This window comes from Puma concolor, chromosome E3 (genome assembly GCF_028749965.1).
Source record: "Puma concolor isolate L17-30 chromosome E3, mPumCon1.1.hap2, whole genome shotgun sequence".
Taxonomy (NCBI): Eukaryota; Metazoa; Chordata; class Mammalia; order Carnivora; family Felidae; genus Puma; species Puma concolor.
This window is the reverse complement of record NC_141682.1, coordinates 34,459,187-34,478,967: the sequence shown is the minus strand read 5'-3', so window position 1 is coordinate 34,478,967 and position 19,781 is coordinate 34,459,187. Positions and strand designations below refer to the sequence as shown.

At 42.9% G+C, this 19,781-nt stretch overlaps 1 protein-coding gene across 1 annotated transcript in view; it reads right to left on the bottom strand.

The window, feature by feature from the left end:
* Nucleotides 1-19,781, bottom strand: part of GRIN2A (glutamate ionotropic receptor NMDA type subunit 2A) — a 372,343-nt gene that overhangs the window by 101,960 nt on the left and 250,602 nt on the right. Inside the window, exon 5 of the mRNA XM_086691293.1 lies at nucleotides 10,691-10,805. Coding sequence (XP_086547419.1) covers nucleotides 10,691-10,805 — 115 coding nt within the window. The remainder of the gene's footprint in view (nucleotides 1-10,690; nucleotides 10,806-19,781) is intronic.

The following is a 19,781-nucleotide window of genomic DNA, read 5'->3' as shown; positions in this document are numbered from 1 at the left end:
CTCTACATGACATCATGGTCGACTCTGGCTCTCTTGAGAGAGCTCCTGCTTGGGTTCCGACTCTGCCTTTCTCACCGACCCCTTGGGCAGGTCATTTATCCCATGTGGCTTCCAGTTTATCTCCTGTGACATGGAACCCCAATTATAACCGAAGCTGGTATTTATTGACCATCTACTGTGTGCCAGTCGGTGTTCTAAGTACTGGATCAACATATATTTAAATTTTCTCAACAACCTATGATGGAGGTACTATTACCAGATCCCTTTCAGATATGGTAAAATGCAGAGAATGTTGTGGTATTTAAATGAGATAATGCACTGAAAACATATAACTGCATCACGCGACAGGAGCTCAACGAATGGCATCTGCCACAGTCATGACCCTCACATCAACCAACATCAGCACAACCTCTATCATCATTAACAATTATCCTTATTAACTTTCCCATCAATGCATGCTCCCGCAGAGATATCTTGTCTGGGAATTGTTTGTTTTTTTTTTAATTTCTGAAACCAAGAAAACTTTTAGCAGAATGTTGCCTTGCAGGAGAGAGTACTAGTTTAAATGCTGTTCATTTTGGAGTTGGTTTGAAAAAAGAGAGAGAAACAAGGTAAGACAGAAGGACACACACACACACACACACACACACACACACACACACACACACGGAGACGGTATCACTTATTTCAGTTTGAGGTGTTAATTTGCTAGAGACCTACTATATTTTCCCCACTGTGACCTAACATATTGTACTGTGTAGGTATTTAAAATAGCCATGCTGCATGACTCTAGGGAAGTCAGATGATCATTTTAAATCTTTTGTGATGCCTTACCTTTCCCTCTCGAGGGCTCACATCATTTGAAAAACTTAATGATCATTACATAAGGAAAACAAGCTAAATTTCACACTTCAACTCTGCTAAGGTAGCAATACCACCAAACCCATTTTACAAAGGGGACTTTGTCTTTAGATGTAGACTGCGGAGAAAAAGGCAAGAGTGGGGAGGAAGTGAAAGGGGGTGGGGGAGGGAGAGAAGAAAGACGAACAATGTCATTTACGGGCACGACAGATTGCTCTGGAAGTACTCAATCCAGAAATGCCGAAGCACACACCCACGCCTAAAAATTAAAAAAAAAAAAAATCTGATGCTTCTGCTCTGTCATGAATCTCTCAGCAAATCATCCAGTGAATTCCATGTGCTTCCAATCCCCTTCTGAGGTGCCTCTCAGGTGGCACTACCACTGTCCCTGTTCATGCCTATACTCCCTCTAACCCGAGCGACTTAAACAGCCCCTGAGAAATTTCCCCAAAGATCCATGCCAATCACCATTTTTAAAGCAGCAGCAGAGTGCATGTGTAAGCGAGCTGGCTGTGGGGTCGGTACCCTGGTTTTGCACCTTTCCAGCTCTGTGAGCCTGAGATAATTGTCGCATTTGTCTGGGCCTCACTGTCTAATTTATAAGAGAAGGTAACATGGCTTCTGTATCACAGTCCTCGTATCAGGATGAGATGAGTTTATATATTTGAACGCTTAGCGCCTTACGTGGTGCTTCAACAATACTAAACAAATGTTAGCTATTATTATTATCATCATTATTCTGTTTTCTCTTCTTCTTCATTGAATAAAGTGCCGTAGCCCAGAATTCACAATCCAGCACAGTCCCTCTTTCCCATAATTCCCCTTGCAACAATCCGTATTCATTTTCTATTGTGTAAGCAACTGCCCCAAATTCAACTGCCTGAAACGGCACCCCTTTTTACGGCACCTCACAGCTCCGTAGGCCCAAAGTCCAGCAGGGCTCAGCTGGGTTCTCTGCTTGGGGTCACACAAGGCCAAAATCAAGGTGTCAGCCAGCCCGGGGTCATGGCTGGGGGATCTGGGAAGAACCCGCTTCCAAACTCGTTCAGCTTGGTAGCCGACAGCCTTGAGTCCCTGCTGGCTGTTGGCCAGGGATGAAACTCAGCTCCAGGTGGCCCCCCACATGCCCTGTCATGTGGCCCCTCAGTCCTCAAGCCTAGCAGTTAAATCCTCCCCACGCTCGAATCTGTCTGGCCTCCCCTTCTGCTAGCTGTTGCAGAAAAATCGCTACTTTTAAAGGGTTCGCAAGATGACCTTTAGGTCCACACTGATAATCTTCCTCTTGATTTACTCAAAGTCAGCTGACAACCCCTTTGGCTCCCTCACCTAAGCATCATGGAAGGTCTATCTCATCACATCCACACACCGTCCGAGGGGAGAGGATTAGGGGGAGGGGGCGGTGAGGGGCACTGGGGGCCATTTTTAGAATTCTGCCAACACACGAGCTATGTTTCAAACACATTGAACTCCTTGATTCTGGGCTTCACCTTACGATGCTTCTTGCACCTGGAATGGCTTTCCCGCACATACTCACAAGTCTGGATCATGCCTGTTCTGTGACACCTTGTTCAAGTGGGAAGTCCTGTGACCGAGATGCCTTTGATCCTTCTGCCTACAACATAACATGTATCTTCTCTAAATACTGCAGGGTTTTATCAGAACATCTTTTGTGGCACGTATCACACCGTCTTGCATTTATGAGCCTCTCCGAGTGCCCTGTTAGACTCTTTAGTATATTGAAGGCTGGTCTACATGTTACTGCAACCCTCAACAATGACTTGCACATGGTAGGCGCTCAGGAAATGTTGTCTGATAGAATACGTGTGTGGATAAATAAGGGTTATAGACCCCCAATCCAACCATGTCTGCTTATGGGAGACAGATTTAGCAGAAAAATAAATCATTCAGTAACAATACAAATGGAGGACACACCAGAGGCAGGAAGTGATCTACACCCATAAACAACATTTCACTGGACATCGATCGGTACGGTGTCATTCACCAGAGATGACTCAAGGGGCAACAAGACACCAATTTCCTTGCTTCCTTTTCCCTCATTACCATTCCTCTTAAACATTGCTACTATGCATTATATTCCAGAGGAAGAAAGAGGCACAGAGACTAAGATGCAAAAAGTCCCGACAACCAGGACAACATAGACTAAACCATTTCTTCACTGTCATAAAGAGTAAATCTATGCCCTAAAGCAGCACTCTACATCCTTAATGGGCATGAGAATCATGAGAAGAGCTGATGAAAAAAGCAGAACAAGAAATGATCATTCCACAGGTTTGAGGTAGGGATAAGACCTTTACCTCGTTCCCATGGTGACTGTGATACAAGTTGCCCTAAGAACTACACTTGAATGGCCAACACTAAAAGATGTTCCACATGGGGGGAAATTCTTGAAAACCAATTTTTCCATCCATTCTCAAAACCATTCTACAGGTATTTTAAAAAGATTTTAATGTTTTATTTATTTTGAGAGACAGAGAGAGAGAGAGAGAGAGAGAGAGAGAGAGAGAGAGAAAGAGAGCAAGCAGGGGAGGGGCAGAGGGAGACAGAGAATCAGCACAGAGCCTGATATGGGGCTCGAACTCATAATCCAGGAGGTCATGACCTGAGCTGAAATCAAGAGTCAGATGCTTGACCAACTGAGCCACCCAGGAACCCTTCCATTTTACTAATATTGACTGAGTCTTGGCTATTGAGCACCAGGCATAGAATGGTCAAAGGGCAAGTGAAAGCTTGAAAACCAACTTCATTCTCTCAGTGCTAGTCACAGCCAGAGCACATGGCTTCATCAATTGGGCTGCCATTGTTTTCTAAGTGAAGCGGGCACATGGTGGAAGTCAAAACGTGCTTGTGACGGCTTGCAGAATGTGCAAATGGTGCGCTTCAGCAACGCACACAATTGCTCTATTGATTGTCACTTACTAGTCGCCTCTCGATTATAATTTTCCTCCATGACTTCCGTCACATGATCATTGGAATATGTGTCTGCAGAGGCCAAACACAATGCTTGCATAAATACTCCAATCTTTCAGCAGAACGAGCTTTTTCAGAGATTCTTGATATCAGACAAAAACACACACTAGAAATCTTCTGCACATTCTCAAGAGTTCCTGAGACTCACGGGGTCATTCTGGGCTAAGCAAGGTGGGAAAGTGGGGAGGAGTAATAAAATACAGTGATCTAGAAGGGAGAGGGCTGGAGCATTCCATAATTGGAAATGACATCATGTCACAAGTGCATGTGACAGGCAATTGTTTGGCCATCACCACCGTTGATGAAAGCCTCCCTAAGTCTGAGGACACAATGACATGCTACATCATGTCTTGGGTGGCTCAGTCAGTTGAGCGTTGACTCTTGATTTTGGCTCAGGTCATGATCTCAGGGTGGTGGGATCGAGCCCCATGTTGGGCTTGGTGCTAAGCATGCTCTCTCTCTAAAATACATAAAAACAAAAAAGAAATTAAAAGGAAAAGACTACCCTGTACCAAGAACTAGGGTGATAATCTTACATGCATGATCCCATTTAGTTTTTTCAACAGCTCATCTCAAGGAGGCATTCTTAGCTCTGCCTCCCAAACAGAAATTCAGGTTAGTGACCTGTTTCAGGTCCCAACACGCTCTGCCAGGTACTACATGATGGAAGCTGGAGGCCTGGGAGCTCTCCACCTGGGGATATTCTGCAAGCAAGTCTAGAGATCGGGAGGTCTGAGCTGCAGTGAGCAATCTGGGAGTCATCCTATGCGGAAGGCAGCTGGTGCCGAGGGCACCAATGAGAACACAAGCAGACCGGAGAGAAGGAAGGGGAGGAGGGTGCTTCAGAGCACCAGAGTGGGACTCTGGGTTTGGGAAGACATGATATGTGCCTCTCATGTCTTCTGGAGCATTACTATCATCCTTAATTAGTGCTTCTCTGGAAAACAAGAGGGTTCTTTTACGTCAACAGGTATGGGTTTTGTCCTATTCCTGCTTGAGGTCAAAAATTCCAAACTGCCTTCAAAATCTTTCTTGGAATCTCTCTCTCTCCCTTTCTGTCTCTCTTTCTAAATCTATCTCCATTGTAAAGCTAGTATGTACATATGTGTATATTTGTGTGTGCACATATACATATATACATTAATTTAAAATTAAAAATTTTAAATGTTTATTCTTGAGAGAGACAGAGACAGAGACAGAGAGACAGAGAATGAGCAGGGAGGGGCAGAGAGAGAGGGAGACAGAATCCTGAAGCAGGCTCCAGGCTCTGAGCTATCAGCACAGAGCCCAATGAGGGGCTAGAACCCATGAACCATGAGATTGTGACCTGAGCCGAAGTCAGATGCTTAACTGACTAAACCACCCAGGCACTCCCATGTATATGTTCATTTTAAAGCTAGTATAACCCAAAATGGTAAATACAATTATTCCCAAAGCATTGCTTTCAAGTAGTTAAGAAGAAAATGATTCCACTTGGAGAAATGCAGTCTATACTCAAGCCCAGCTCCAAAGCCCCTAACTTCTTGAAAACTACCCCAACTGGCCAAGTCAAGTTCACCCTTCTCACCCCGGTGAAGGCTTGGTTATGAGCTACCTGAAGAGGGGGATGGTTTCTTACTCATCCTTGGAATGGCCCCGGTGCCTGATGGAATGGTGGCCACAGAGTTGGCCCGTAGTGGGCACTGGGGTGTCAATTGCCTTGTATCTATGGCACTGTTTTCAAATATCTCTGGGAAGCCTTGGACCCACCAAGCTCCAAGGAAGAGCAAAACCACTGCAGAAAAGGAGAGGCAAGGAGCATGGAAGTCCTGACTGGCAAGAAGAAAGCCTGCTTAGCACCGAGTTCTAGATCTGCTGAACACAGGTGGGCACTGTGCACAGCACTGGAATAATGCCCTCCAGCCACACACAAAGGTCCCGCGGAGAGCAAATCCCCTCCAACGGCTTGTCACGATTTCCAAGACACCCTCCTTACATGCGGCTGCTCCCATGATGCCACTGGGTGACCTCAGAGACAAAAAGAAGACGCCTCCGAGCCCCAGAATAACAGCTCCCTCCTTCGGCAGCCTGTCCCCTCTGACGACCTGCTGTACTGGGTCTCCTGCTGGGGGGCAGGTTTAAGGATGACATGACTGGTATTTAGCTGCTCCACTGGCTTCCTCTTTCTTCAAGACAGAAGCACAAGGAGTTTTTTCTGAAGCACTGGATCCCCTGAGTGCCGAGAGAACAGACCAACCACAGGAAGCAGTTGTACAGTCTAAGCTCCATTCGGCAGTAATTCCCCGAGCTGCCTTTTTGAGAAATTGTTATATTTCAACAGGAATTGGAAGGAGAACACACAAAATATTAAAAGGGCACTTTCTGCGTCTGGAAACAGCACATCAAGGGCAGCTTTCTTTTATGCAATGTTATCACCTGGGCTGCAGTGGCCTCCCTGTACACAGGCTCTCTGGCAAATGAGCCGGATCCACGGGCAGCACTGAAAATTCACAGGGGTGAGCCAAGTCGGACCCAGGACAGGTGAGATCCAAGCAAGGAGATGGATTTCACAGCTCCACAAGGGATCCTCAGGTTGTGTAACTTCAAACTGTTGAAAAAGAACCCCAAAACACAACACCATAAGGCAGAAAGGCCCACGTTCCCTACCTCCTATTAAGAATAAGAAGAAGGCAATTTGCATGTTGGCTTTGCATTTGTAAGAGGAAAGAAAACCCAGAACTTGAAGGATAGATATAAGGAGTGGGTCCAGGAAAACATTACAGGTTGAAAAAAAAATAAAAAGGCATGTCCTGTGTCCCAGATGCATTGAGCCCAGCTCAATGATGGAGATGTGGGCCACAGGGTATACCAGGTGCCAGTTAACTAGAATTCAATTCTTTCCTAAAACCTCACAAAAGTACACAGACTCCCACCCCACCCTCCTCCACATGCAGACTAGAATCTGAGTTCCATGAGTACAGAAGTTGTTTTTTTGTCTGTCTTGTTCACTGATAAATTCCAAGTATCAAGAATAGTGCCTGGCATGTAGTAGGCACTAAATAAGTATTTGTGGAAGGAAGGAAGGAAGGAAGGAAGGAAGGAAGGAAGGAAGGAAGGAAGGAGGGAGGGAGGGAGGGAGGGAGGGAGGGAGGGAGGGGGGAGATTCGGTGCTTGGGTGTACCTCCTACAGGAGAAATAGAGCAGGTGTTCAATAAACAATGGCTATTGTTGATATAATTAGTATTTGTTTCCGGGGGTTAAATACAAAAACTTAGGCAACACTGGTAGTTAGTTGTGCTGGGGATCTCAATATGAAGGGTTTCAAAAATTGTTGTTAATTAAGGTACAACAACATGCAAGGAAATAAACAGATCCTGGGTAAAAGTCTGATGCACTTTGACAAATGTCAAGATAGAGAACAATGCCATAACTTGAGAAAGCTCCCTATGCCCCTCCTCCACAAAAGCAACCACCATTCCTGTTTCTAACCCCATAGACTGGTTTTGCCTCTTATTGAACTTTACATAGATGGAATTATATAGTATATTTCTCTGTGTCTGCCTTCTTTTGTTCAACATAATGCTTGGCAATTCATGCATGTTGTAAGTATTACCAGTTCATTCCTTATTAATGAGTAGCATTCCATTTTGTGAATATACCATAATTTATTTATCCATTCTTGTTGCTGCACATTGGCATTCCTTCTGATGTTCTATTATGAAGAAATCAAGTTGCAATGAACATTCTTATACAAATATTACTTTGGGGGTATATGCTTATATTTATTTACAGTAAATACCTAGGAGTGGAATTACTAGGTTGTAAGGTTTGCATATGTTTAGTTTTGTAAGAAACTGGCAAACACTTTTCCACAGTGATTGCAATTTTGCATTGTGATCAGCCATATTTAAGAGATTCAGTTGCTCCATATCCTTGTCAACACTTGGTATTGTCAGTCTTTCATTTTAGCCATTCAGTGGGTGTGAAGTGAAATATCATTCTGGTCTTAGTTTGCATGTCTCTGATGATCGACAATGTTAAGCATGTTTTCATTTACTTACTGGCCATTTGAGTAATATCTTTTGTGAAGTGTCTAACTTAATTTCACACTTCTGTGTTATTTTTCTTTTTTATTATTGATTCATAGGAGTTCTTTGTGTGTATATGTGTGTGTGTGTGTGTGTGTATGTGTATGTACATGAATAAAACCATAGTTAATATTCTTTTCCCAGTCTGTGGCTTGCCTTTTCATTTTCTAACCGTGTTGGTACATGAGCAAAATTTAAAAATTTTTAAATTTTGGTGGAGTCCAGTTTATTATTTTTACTATATGCTTAATGCCTTTTGCATTCTACTTTCTCAGATCACAGCAATACCCTCCTAAATTTTCTTCTGGGAACTTGACAGTTTTAACTTACATTTAAGTTGGAAATTTATGTTAAGTAATTTTTATGTATGATGTGAACTATAGGTTAAGGTATTTTTTTTCTATATGGATATCTGGTTGATCCAGCAACATTTATTAAAAGGACTTTCTTTTCCCTCACTGTCATAATTATTCATCACAAATCACTTGAATGTATGTTTATAGATCTATTTTCATCACTTTATCACTATGCAAAATGTTACTTACAGGGCTTTCATAGATAACCTTTATCAGATTGAGAAATCTCCCTCTTTACCATGAATGGGTATATTAGATTTCATCAAATGCTTTTTTGGCATCTGTTGAGAAGACCATGCAATTTATTCATTTATTATATTAACACGGTAAGTTAGACTGATTTTTTTGAACATTAACCAGTTCATAAGATAAACATCCTTTATCCATGATATATTATTCTTTTTTAATATATTGCTGGGTTCTGATTACTACTATATTGAAACATTACATAGAGTGGTGTCATTTCTTTTTAAAATGTCTCATGGAATTCACAGTGAAGCCATCTAGGTCAGGAGTTTTTCTTGTTTTTGAAATGGGAAAGATTTTAGTTATGAGTTCAATTTCTTAGCAAGTTTAGAGCTTAGAAACTTAGGGAATTCAGACAGTCTATTTCTTTTTATGTCAGTTTTGGAAATTGGTGGGTGTTTGTTTTTTTTTTTCCAAAAAAACTTTGCCCATTTTATCTACATTGTGGAATTTGTTGGCATACATTATTCCCAATTTTTTGATCGTTTTAATGTCTACAGGATCTATAATGTCTGTGTTAATATTCCCTCTTACATTTTTAGTACTGATTATTAGTATTTGTGTTTTCTATGTTTTGTGTGATCACTCTTGCTAGAAATTACGAGTTTCATTAACCTTTTCAAAGAACTAGCTTTTGGCTTTGTTGATTTTTCTCTATATTTGTATTTGACTTTGATTTTTACTCTTATATTTATTGTTTTCTTCCTTCTACTTCATTTGGGTTCCCTTTGCTCTTTTCCCAGCTTCTTAATGTAGAAGCTTCAATCACTGACTTTACACTTCCCTTATTTTTTCTATTTATAAGCTGTCACAGCTATGAATTTCCCCCTTAACACATCTTCAATTTTATTCTTCAAATTTTGACATGCTGTGTTTTTCAAGGTCATTTCATTCAAAATATTTTCTTATGTCTTTTTTTCTTTGACCCGTGGGCTATTCACAGGCTGGACCTAATTTCCAAACATCTGGTGATCCTGTAGATATACTTTTATTATTAACTTTTGTTTTAACACTGTGTGGTCAAAGAAAGCATTCTGCATTATTTCAATCCTTTTAGATATATCGAGACTTGTTTTATGCTTGAGAACACAGTCTACTTTGGTGAGTTCCCTAAGTGCACTTGAAGAAAAGTTTCTTTTGTAGCTGTGGGGTGTAGCAGGCAAAATCTTCCAAAGCTTTCTCTTCATCTTCCCTTCTAGGAATGCATCATTGATCGTCCAGAGTCAATGCATCTGTTTGCACAGAACTTTTTTCTGATGCTAGTTAATTATAGGACGGTTCCTCACCACATCCTGCATCTTCCTACCCCTAGGATCTCTCAAGCCCATCTGATGTGCAAAGTGAAAAGAAATCTCAAGCTGCTGAAGCAATTTAGAAGCCATGCCTTGCTTGTCAAAAAAGACAAGATAAAGACACAGGCTTCCGTTTGATCTCTTTTATTCTGCTCTTTATGTGATAGTATGGCCACTGACTTGGAACTTGATGGGAGAGTGGGAAAGTGGGACAGATACTGTCATCGTTCTCATGGCGTCATCTGTAAATCCTATGACATCTCCCCTCTCTGACTCAGGACACGGCCTTGGGTAAGACGTGTGATGATTTTTTTTTCCCTGCAGTGGTGTTTTTCATTTTTTAATAGTTAATATACATATTCTATAAAATGTGCTTTACAAGAAATATAATCAACCTGTGATTTGTAGAAGTGACATGCTTAAGTTTCGGAAATGGGTTGATTTAAAGTAAAAGACTACAGAGATGAAAATACAGGGGTTCCTCCATATGGCAAAATGTGTAATTATGATACATAATATGGGGTTTAGGCAGACTCGTGTGATCACTGCTCTGTAGCAAACGTGTACTATTGTACCAACATGAACCAAACTTTAGTCTTTACATTATTTATCCTAAGTCCTTCAAGGACCCTTCCTAATGAGATGTGAGAAGCTGACACACAGAACAGCACACGATCACCACAGTTTACCCAGGAAAAGCATTCCGCCTGCACCTTATGATATTTGGTCTGCCTTGTTCCAAGAAACATCTGGTCCTGGTCATGGGATGGGATCTGGAGCCGCTCAGCAGAAAACATGTGAGGAAAAGGAGTAAGCCGAGCCCCTCTGTGGCCCCTGCTTTCATCCTTCCCCGATACGCGGCATGCCGAAGGATGCTCACCTTTTCCCATTCTCTGTCCTTGTTCAGCACAATCACCACCAGCCTGGGGTGCACCTGATAGCCTTCCTCAGTGAAGGACAAGTCTTTGCCATCCCATGTCACGTTGACCATAAATCTAGAGAGAGGAAGAGAGAAAGACATGTTTTTAAGGAAGAATTCAAGAGGTCAGATGAGCGGATGCCACCATCAACATAACACTCAGAAAGTGAAGACTTATGTGGCTATCATCACGTACGACAGGTGGCCTCTATCCAAGGAAGTATTAGTACCCGCGTGGGCACTGCTAATTGGCCAGGCACTCGTTTCCATGAACCTGTAATCACTCTCAGAATCCCCAATCCTGTTTAGGCATTAGTAATTGTAATTAGCACATGGGATGGACCCTTCCATCCTGCCATGCCCATAGACTTCTGTTCAAATGATAGTACAGGAGGGTCTAAAAGCATGTTCTATTATGTTTTAATAAGCTTCCCTAAAGGAAGCTGCTTGCTCATAAACCACATGGTATACAGCTTCCAAGAAATAGTATCCCATCTGTTCATTACTCATTCTACTAATACTTATCAGGTATTTGCTACAGGCCAGGACGCAGCCACTTGGATGAAGATAAGTAAGGAAACAGATAGGATCCCTCTCCCCATGAAGCTTAGAGTCTAAAGGACAGGACAGGCATTAATTAATTACAGATCTATGACAAGTGATATAGTAGAGAGGTGAGTGTGCCATGTGGAAGTGAAACAGGGGTCAGGCAAGGCTATAAGGAGTCAGTATTAACTAGGTTAAAAAAAAAAAAGGACATAAGCATATTCCAGGCAAAGGGCAGCAGCAAGTGCAAAGGCCTAGTACTGGTACACATGAGGGATTGACTGGGAGCGAGACCAAACCAGAGACCAGCGAGACCAAAGCAGACAGAGAGACAGAAGAACGTGGTATGTGGTTTGGCTGAGAAGATGAATCGGTGAGATACAGCAAGACTTTTCAGGCCATGTTAAAGACTTTTGTTTTTGTTTTAAAACAGTAGGAAGATACTGAAGGTTTTAATCAAGGAGGTGGTAAATCAGACTTTTCTTGTATAATATGAGTTGAATGTTGTGTACAGAATGAGTTGGAGGGGACATAGGGGGTTGGTTACATTGTGCTTATTATCCAGGTCAGAGAGGATGTTGGCCTGGGAACTGTTGTGGCCCCAAAAGAAAGGGAGGAGAAGGAGAAATACCAGCTGCCACAAATAGGACCAAGTGGAGAATATTTAGCAGGTGTTTAGTGATGTGGAGGTTGGGGGAGAGAGAGGCATCAAGGACAACACCTCGCCTCACCATCCGCCTTATATAACATCCGTATGGTCAACCCTTAGCCTAGGTGTTTTCATTGCACAACATCTGTCTTCCTTATGATACTCTTATCTCTAGCACCCCTCAAAGCCACCTTGCCTGTAGGCAAGGTGGATGCAGACAGGGAGGGAGGGAGGCAGAGGTCAACTCCCATGATTCAGGTGGGAGGGTCCCCGGGATTCCACTTCTCCTTGCAGCTTAAGAAAAAGGTGAAGCTGTCAGACTTGCATGGGAACATACCACCTGGCAGATACTCAGTTAATGTAGTATGGTGGGTTGAAATATTCAGAGATCCCAGACAGACAGACAGGCTATCTCAAGACCATGGCATTTTCTTGCTTCACATTCCCTTAACACCAAAAGCAGCTAAAGAAGTAAAATATTAAGGAGGAGAAATAGACTATGAAAAAAATTCTAAAACCAGGGACTGTCCTAACTGGTCACATGTCTGCCCCTGGGCAGCCATAGTGGATACTGTGTTGTGAGGAGGAAGAATCAGGTCTCCAAGGACAAGGTGAAGAAACTGGGGAAAAGGCAAAAAAGCAAATATTGTGTATCCATTCAATGAACTATTTGTTTTTTTTTCTAAATCGTGTTTTGATGACAAGTTAAGGGTGAAGAGAAAATGCTCACTATTTAATGTTAAACAGAAGAGAACAAAAATAGGGTTTGTCTATGCACAGAGGGATTGCAGGTACCTTTTATTTGTGTGTGTGTGTGTCTTTTTGTTCTCCAAGTTTCTTGCAAATAGTGTTTGTTAAAAAACAGAAAAATAAAGCACTGCGATTCTAGAAGGAGCAAAGAGTAATCACTCTATTTGGTGTGCATGCAAGGTATCTGTGATCATTTCCTCATAGGTATTTTGTTGATTCAACAACTATTTACTGAATGTCTATTATATGTCAGACCCTATGGGGAGTCTTCTAGATACAGGAATAAAAACCGCAGTGGCTGTCCGCCCTCCTACAGGTATCTTTACCGCTCAGTGACACAGGCACATAAACAATGACAGCACGCAGAACACCACTCATGCACAAATGCACAGTGAGTGGGAGATGTAAGAATGCCGAGGAAGGCCCCTCACTCAACCTAAGGGATACAGGTGGCACTTCCTGGGGAATCTAGGAGAGTAAAAGGGTTAAGAAGAGGTGGGAGAAAAGAGTTCTGAGCCAAAGAATCACCCTGAGTAAAGAAGAGTCAGCAAAGGCAGTGACACATGCTAGGGAAAGCAGGGAATAGCTTAGTAAGCTGAGGGGCAGTGGGATTTGTCTGAAGAGAATCCCTGAAGCCAGATCGTAAACGACTTTGAATACTGCCCTAAAGGGTTTGGATGTTGTTCAGAAGACCATGGAGATCCATGAAAGGTTTTAAGTAAAGCAGTCATGCAGTCGGATGTGCTGCCAAGAGAAGAAGTAAAAATGCTTCTCTGCATTGAAGGACAACTCCAACATTTTTGTTTATGTCTAAAAACCTCTCACTAACTAGGGGGACCTAAATTACTCTGTTTGTATTTTTCCAGTTTGACTTTTGCTTTTGTTCCCCATGATTAATTTTAGTTGTGGCCCATTGTAGCATTGGAGTTTATGTCTGGTGGTTGAGTATGTTGACAGATCATCACCACAAGTGTCATCCATCCGTGTATACATCCATCCATCCATCCATTCATCCGTCCATCAGTCCATCCATCCTTGTATCCATCCATCCATCTATCCATCCATCCATCCATCCATCCATCCATCCATCCATCCATCCATCCATCATTCTGTCAATCTGCCCATCCATGCATCTATCCATCCATCCATCCATCAATCCATTCATCTATCTGTCCATCCGTCAGTCCATCCATCCTTATATCATCTGTCCATCCGTCCATCCATCCATCCATTATTCTGTAAATCTACCCATCCATGCATCTATCCATCCATCCATTTATCCATTCATCCATCCGTCTGTCCATCCATCCATCTGTCAATACACCCATCCATGCATCTATCCATCAATCCATTCATCCTTCCATCCATCCATCCTTTTACCGTCCATCTGTCCATCCATCCATCATTCTGTCAATCCACCCATCCATGAATCTATCCATCCATCCATCCGTCAGTCCATCAGTCCATCCATCCTTGTATCATCTGTCCGCCCATCCATCCATCCATCCATCCATCCATCCATCCATCCATCCATCCGTCAATCCACCCATCCATGCATCTATCCATCCTTCCATCCATGCATCTGTCAGTCCATCCTTGTATCCATCCATCCACCCATCATTCTGTCAATCCACCTACCCATGCATATATCCATCCATCCATCCACCCACCTACCCACCCGTGTATCTATCCATCCATCCATCCACCCACCCACCCATCCACTCATCCATCTGTCCGCCCATCCATCTGTCCATCCATCCATCCATCCATCCATCCATCCATCCATCCATCCATGTATTGATCCATTCACCCACCCACCCATCCAACCTATAGACATATTTGAGTACCTACTATGTGTCATGACCTGTGCCAAGAGATGTGATAGGAAAAATGATACAAAAGTAAACAAATACATTCCTGCAATAAATAATTGGAATAAAGACAGTAAGGATGAAATTAGAGATTTGTATTAAGTAGGCTGGTGAAGAGCGTAAGGAATAGAATGGCTCTGCTCTGATGGCAGAGGTGGAATCAGGAAACAAAGTGGAAATGTTTGGATTGTGTCAGGAAGGGATAATAAGGGCTGGCTAGGTGAATGGCCAGGGGAAAGGGGTGGTGATGCGCTGCATGGAGGAAGCCATAAAGCCAACGGCATAGAACCATGGAACAGGATGGAACGCTATTCATGGAATTTCAATATAAATAATGCAGACAAAGACCACCAGTGAGTAGAAGCTAGTATGAAATCAGTTGCCAAGTCACTCTGTATTTGCTACCCAAAACTTAGGGTTAGGCCAGCCAATTCACTAAGGTCTTTTATTTATTATCACTGTTGTTGTTGAATCAAATTAGCTACCAAGCCAGGTTTCAATTTGTCCATCCCTTTGGGATGGAAAGAGCTCAGGATGGATCTATCTAATAATGGCCCAAATGTGGATGAACTGAAAATTTCAGTCAATTATCAAGAGGTTTAGAAATATCCAGTTTGTTATCTTTTTGGAAAAGGCAGACCAGAGAGCAAATGCTTTGGCTCTGACATAGACATGAGGCCCGGGAGGGCCGCTCACAGCATTACGTATCACGACTGAACACCACAGTCGCTGTTTTATCCACGGAGCTGGCGTGTACCATGGAGTATCCATATCTTCTTTTGATATGCCAGCTGAATTTACTTAAGCCTCCCTCCTCTTTGATTCCCCATCATTATTTCTTCCACCCATTCCTCTTCTCCCCTCTTGTAGTGAGATAAGATGGAATGATCAGGGTGATTATTTCGATGTGATGGCTCTTCTTCAGGTTACATGGAAACAACTATACGGACGTTCTCACACTCCCTCATTTTCTGTGTTCCTTTAAGATTTAATATTCTGGACCAATGAGTCTGTATACTCAATGTTAATATAGGTTCTTTACTTTTTCCTTTTTTTAAATTTTATTAACAGTCTTCAATCCCTTGTGTGTGTGTGGTTGGGGGGGGGGGAACCTCTACCAAAATTTTTTGTTAAATGGTAATTTCATTATGAAGTTGGCAGGATGCAAACACCTATTACCTTCAATTCCCCCATCCAATTTCTAGGAAGGAGAATCCATATTTTCTCAGGCTTTCTTCCCATTTAAACCAGCTCCAGAGCAAAATCCTTTACCTAGGGAAATGCCATTACACACCCCATTGCTTGGTCCCCATTAACACCTGCTGGGTACTTGTATTAAACAGCAAAATCTTATCATTGTTTTGTTTATCTCTCTAAAATGGATTATAAACTTTCGGTGATCAGATAAAATATTAGAAATTCTGGCAGCTGCTAAGCTTCAAATTACATCTTCAACATTTCCATCAGGAGCAATAAATACAGGAAAGCATGCTGGCAAAATTGAGCAGGGTGGAGGCTCCAGGGGTCTCCCGAGGGTCCACTTGTGTGTTATTATCAACGACTGATGGTAAAGCCAACTAGTTGGGGTTTTCATCGTCAGTGACATACACAACATTAAACTAGAAAACATGTAAATTACGTGACATACATACGAACAAGTTTCCTTTAGTATCTACTTAGGTGTATGAGGCTGAAGTCCAGATCATCACTTGTCTACTGCTAGCATTGTGTGCCCTATGAATGGGTGATACGAAGAGATCAGAAATAACACTGAAAACCAGAGAGGGCCATTTTTCCTGTATCATGACTGCAAAGAAACTAGGCCTGAATTTCAAGTTCTCTCTAGACCTGAAATGTTTACTGTAACAGCCACCAAGTACAGGTGGCTATTGAGCACCTGAAGTAGTCTGAATAGAGGTGAGCCCTAAGGACATAATACACAGAAGATTTGGAGAATCTGTATAAAAAAAAATCATGTAAAATATCTCATGAATAACCTTACGTTGATTTCATATTGAAATATTTTAGACAGCTTGGGTGAAATAAAACAGATTATTAAAATTAATTTCATCTGCTTCTTTTTCCTTGTTTAATGTGCTGCTAGAAAACATAAGATTCCATGAGGCTTACATTCTACCAGACAGCTGCTCTAGACTGTCTTTGGTCTTGGGGTATTTTTTAACCAATAGATGGTGAGCATCATGAAGGCCTTTAGTATGGCATTTCCAGGGCCAAACAGAGTGCCTGGAACAAAGCCGATGCTGAATAAATATGTGGACGAATTGCTATTTCTCTGTTGTGGAAAACAGAACAGGAATCCAAGCCTGGCTTTGTGTTCCCGGCTGTGTCACTTTCGGCAGTGTATTTAAAATTCTCTGAGCCTTCATTTCTTTCTTTGTAAAAAATGGATCAGGTTACACTGCACGAACTAGCCAAGACAGCCGCATGTGGTTTGAGCTAACAGTTACCTAACTCCCGGGTTTAGGGGTAGCATTAGGGATAGTGCCCTTAAAATACTGTTCCAGGTTTACTATGCCTGGTTTATAGCTATCACCTAATAAATAGTAGCTAATATTTACAGACATTTCCTATGCATTTTTTTTACTACTTTTCCACCCCATCACATTTTCTAACACCCCCACTCCAAATGCAATTGTCTTTTTAAGGCCATGCTTATGGTGGCCACTCAATGCACTTACTTCCAGGGTCCCTCTGTTCTCCCGTCAAAAGCTACCCATACATAGGCTGCAGAAGCTCCTCGCACTATCGCTTAAAATGTCTCATTCCCGCTGATTTCTATTTTCTCTTTTTTGCCTGTATAGTCCTAAGTCTCCTTTAACTTCCCAAATCTGATTATTTGAAATGTTCCCTAGACATATTTATTATTCACCATTTGCCTTCAGACTCTAATTCTCTTACTGTCTCACAAATGCCACCATAACCCATTTAGTGTTTCTCAATTTTTGGTTAATTTTCCATCTGCTTTGCCATTTCCCACATTCCCCTGGGGCTTTGGTTCCCCCCCCCCCCCATCACACTCTGCCTTCAATGCCTCCTCGAACTGCTTTGCGTATCACCCTTCTCCGTCTGCCATGTAATTTACGTGTTTCTGAAAACAGAGTCTCTGTTTTCTTCAACCTCCTCAAGACACTCGATTCTTGAAAACGTTTTTTGCTCTTGGCAGCATTCTCCTGGCGGCCGGAAATCCCTTCAACTCTGATGCGTGTCTGAGCGCCCCCTCATCTTCCATGAACTAGTCCCCGATGGCCACCGAACTCTTCCTTCTTTACGCCCCACGCATAGCGCTTTCACCCCGCACGCCAGCCCTTCCCAGCATGCAGCGTGCCCTGCTTCTCTCCAGCAAGCCTCCAGGTGTCCTGGTGCTCAATTTCACAGGCTCATCGGTGCCCTCCCATTTCCCCTCAACAATTACCAAAAAGCACGACCTCAGGGCTACGACTTAAATGTCAGGACAGAAATGTAATCACTCCAACACACAGATTTCCATATTCTAGGCCGGCAGCATCCCAAACGGGCTCAGAAACGACAGCATAAAGACCAAGAAGGAGAAAAAAAAAAAAAAAAAATACTGGGTTAAAAAAAAAAAAAAAGAGGTAAGTATTTAGTATATGTGCTGCCCAAGCGAGCACAGGAAGTATTTACTCTCTAAACTCAAATTCTCTTGTGGCTGATTACAAAATGATAATGTCATTTTGTCAATTGCCTTGGCTGAGCAATTATATATAATATATACATATACATATATGCACACATATATTTATATATTTAATGTGCATTTATTTACAGAGAGAGAATAGGCAGGGAAGAGGGGCAGAGGGAGAGGGAAAGAATCCCAAGCAGGCTCCACAGTCAGTATTGGAGCCCCACGTGGTGCTTGATCCCACAAACCATGAGATCATGACCTGAGCCGAAACCACAAGTTGGACGCTTAACCGATGGGAGCCACCCAGGCGCCCAGCAATACTATAGTTTCAAAAATTGCCACAGGAGAGGGTAAGCTCCATCAAGGCAGGGAATCTTTGTCTGGCTTCATCACCGTGCTTCTAAAACACCGACAACAGTGTGTGTTCCAGTAGAAGCTTAAAAATATTTGTGGAATAAACGAACAGACATAGGCCTCCGGCACCTTGTTTGGTCAGTGCTTATTTTCCATGCGACAGCCTCACAGAGACGAGTCTGTGAGGCAACTGCTGAGTTTGCAACCACTCGGCCGGGGCTACGAGGTCTTGCTGTTGCTTCCAAACCCAGGAAAGCATCCTACATCCTCAGAGCTTCTGTTTCCCCTTCCGTAGAAATCAGGTTGTAACAGCCACGCCACTGTGTAACTGCAGGGATGAACTTCGATGGACCATAATGAGGTCAGTGAGGGGTGTGCAATGGCAGCCAATATCTCGGTTTCACAGAAGTATCTTTTCTCCTCCGAACATTTGAGATTAAGGGGCTTTAATCTTTTAGATGCTGGAGGACTGTTTTGGCTACTAATCCCAGTCCCTCAAGGGAGGTGATGTGCTGCCTCAGTCCCTCACCCCAGGGAAAGAGAGGTGCTGGTCTAATTGCTTGGAGCCCGTGGGACCCCTGGACCAGGCTATCATGCACAAAGGGCTGCCATCCTCCCCTTCATGCCTCTTGGACTTCCTGTCTCCATTTGGTGAGCACATCTGAGCTGACGGTGGTTTTGGGGGACATGCCCCACATGCTGCCTTTTGTAATGCAACCTCCAAGTCTAAGACTTGTAGTACGTAATCAGGGAGAAGCTTTCTCTGTGAATATGACCGTCCCCCTGCCTCCATCGCCAGACAGCAGAGCCGAACCACTTGGCCAAGGCTTACGTGGGGAGCAGGACATGTCCAGTAGGCTCTAAGAGACATGCCCTAATTGTACTTTGTCAGGAGTCGTCAGAAGCTTGAGTGTCCACGAATAACGTGGTTCTCAGGATCTCACATATGTTCTTGTTCCTTATATGATGGTTCTCTCAGGAACCTGATGGGGGATCTGGAAGTTTTAGAAATGCTGGATCGCATTTTATAACACCACCCACGGAGCACCAAACGTATCACCATTAACCTCTAGTGACTCTGCATCACCTAACCATTTGGAACTGGCTGGCACCGGGGCTCATGGAGCCATTTCACCTAATGAGCTTCTATTCCAAGAGACCCCACAAAACCAGGTAAGGTGGCAAGCAGTTTCCAGGAGCTCACTCAATCACCTGTGT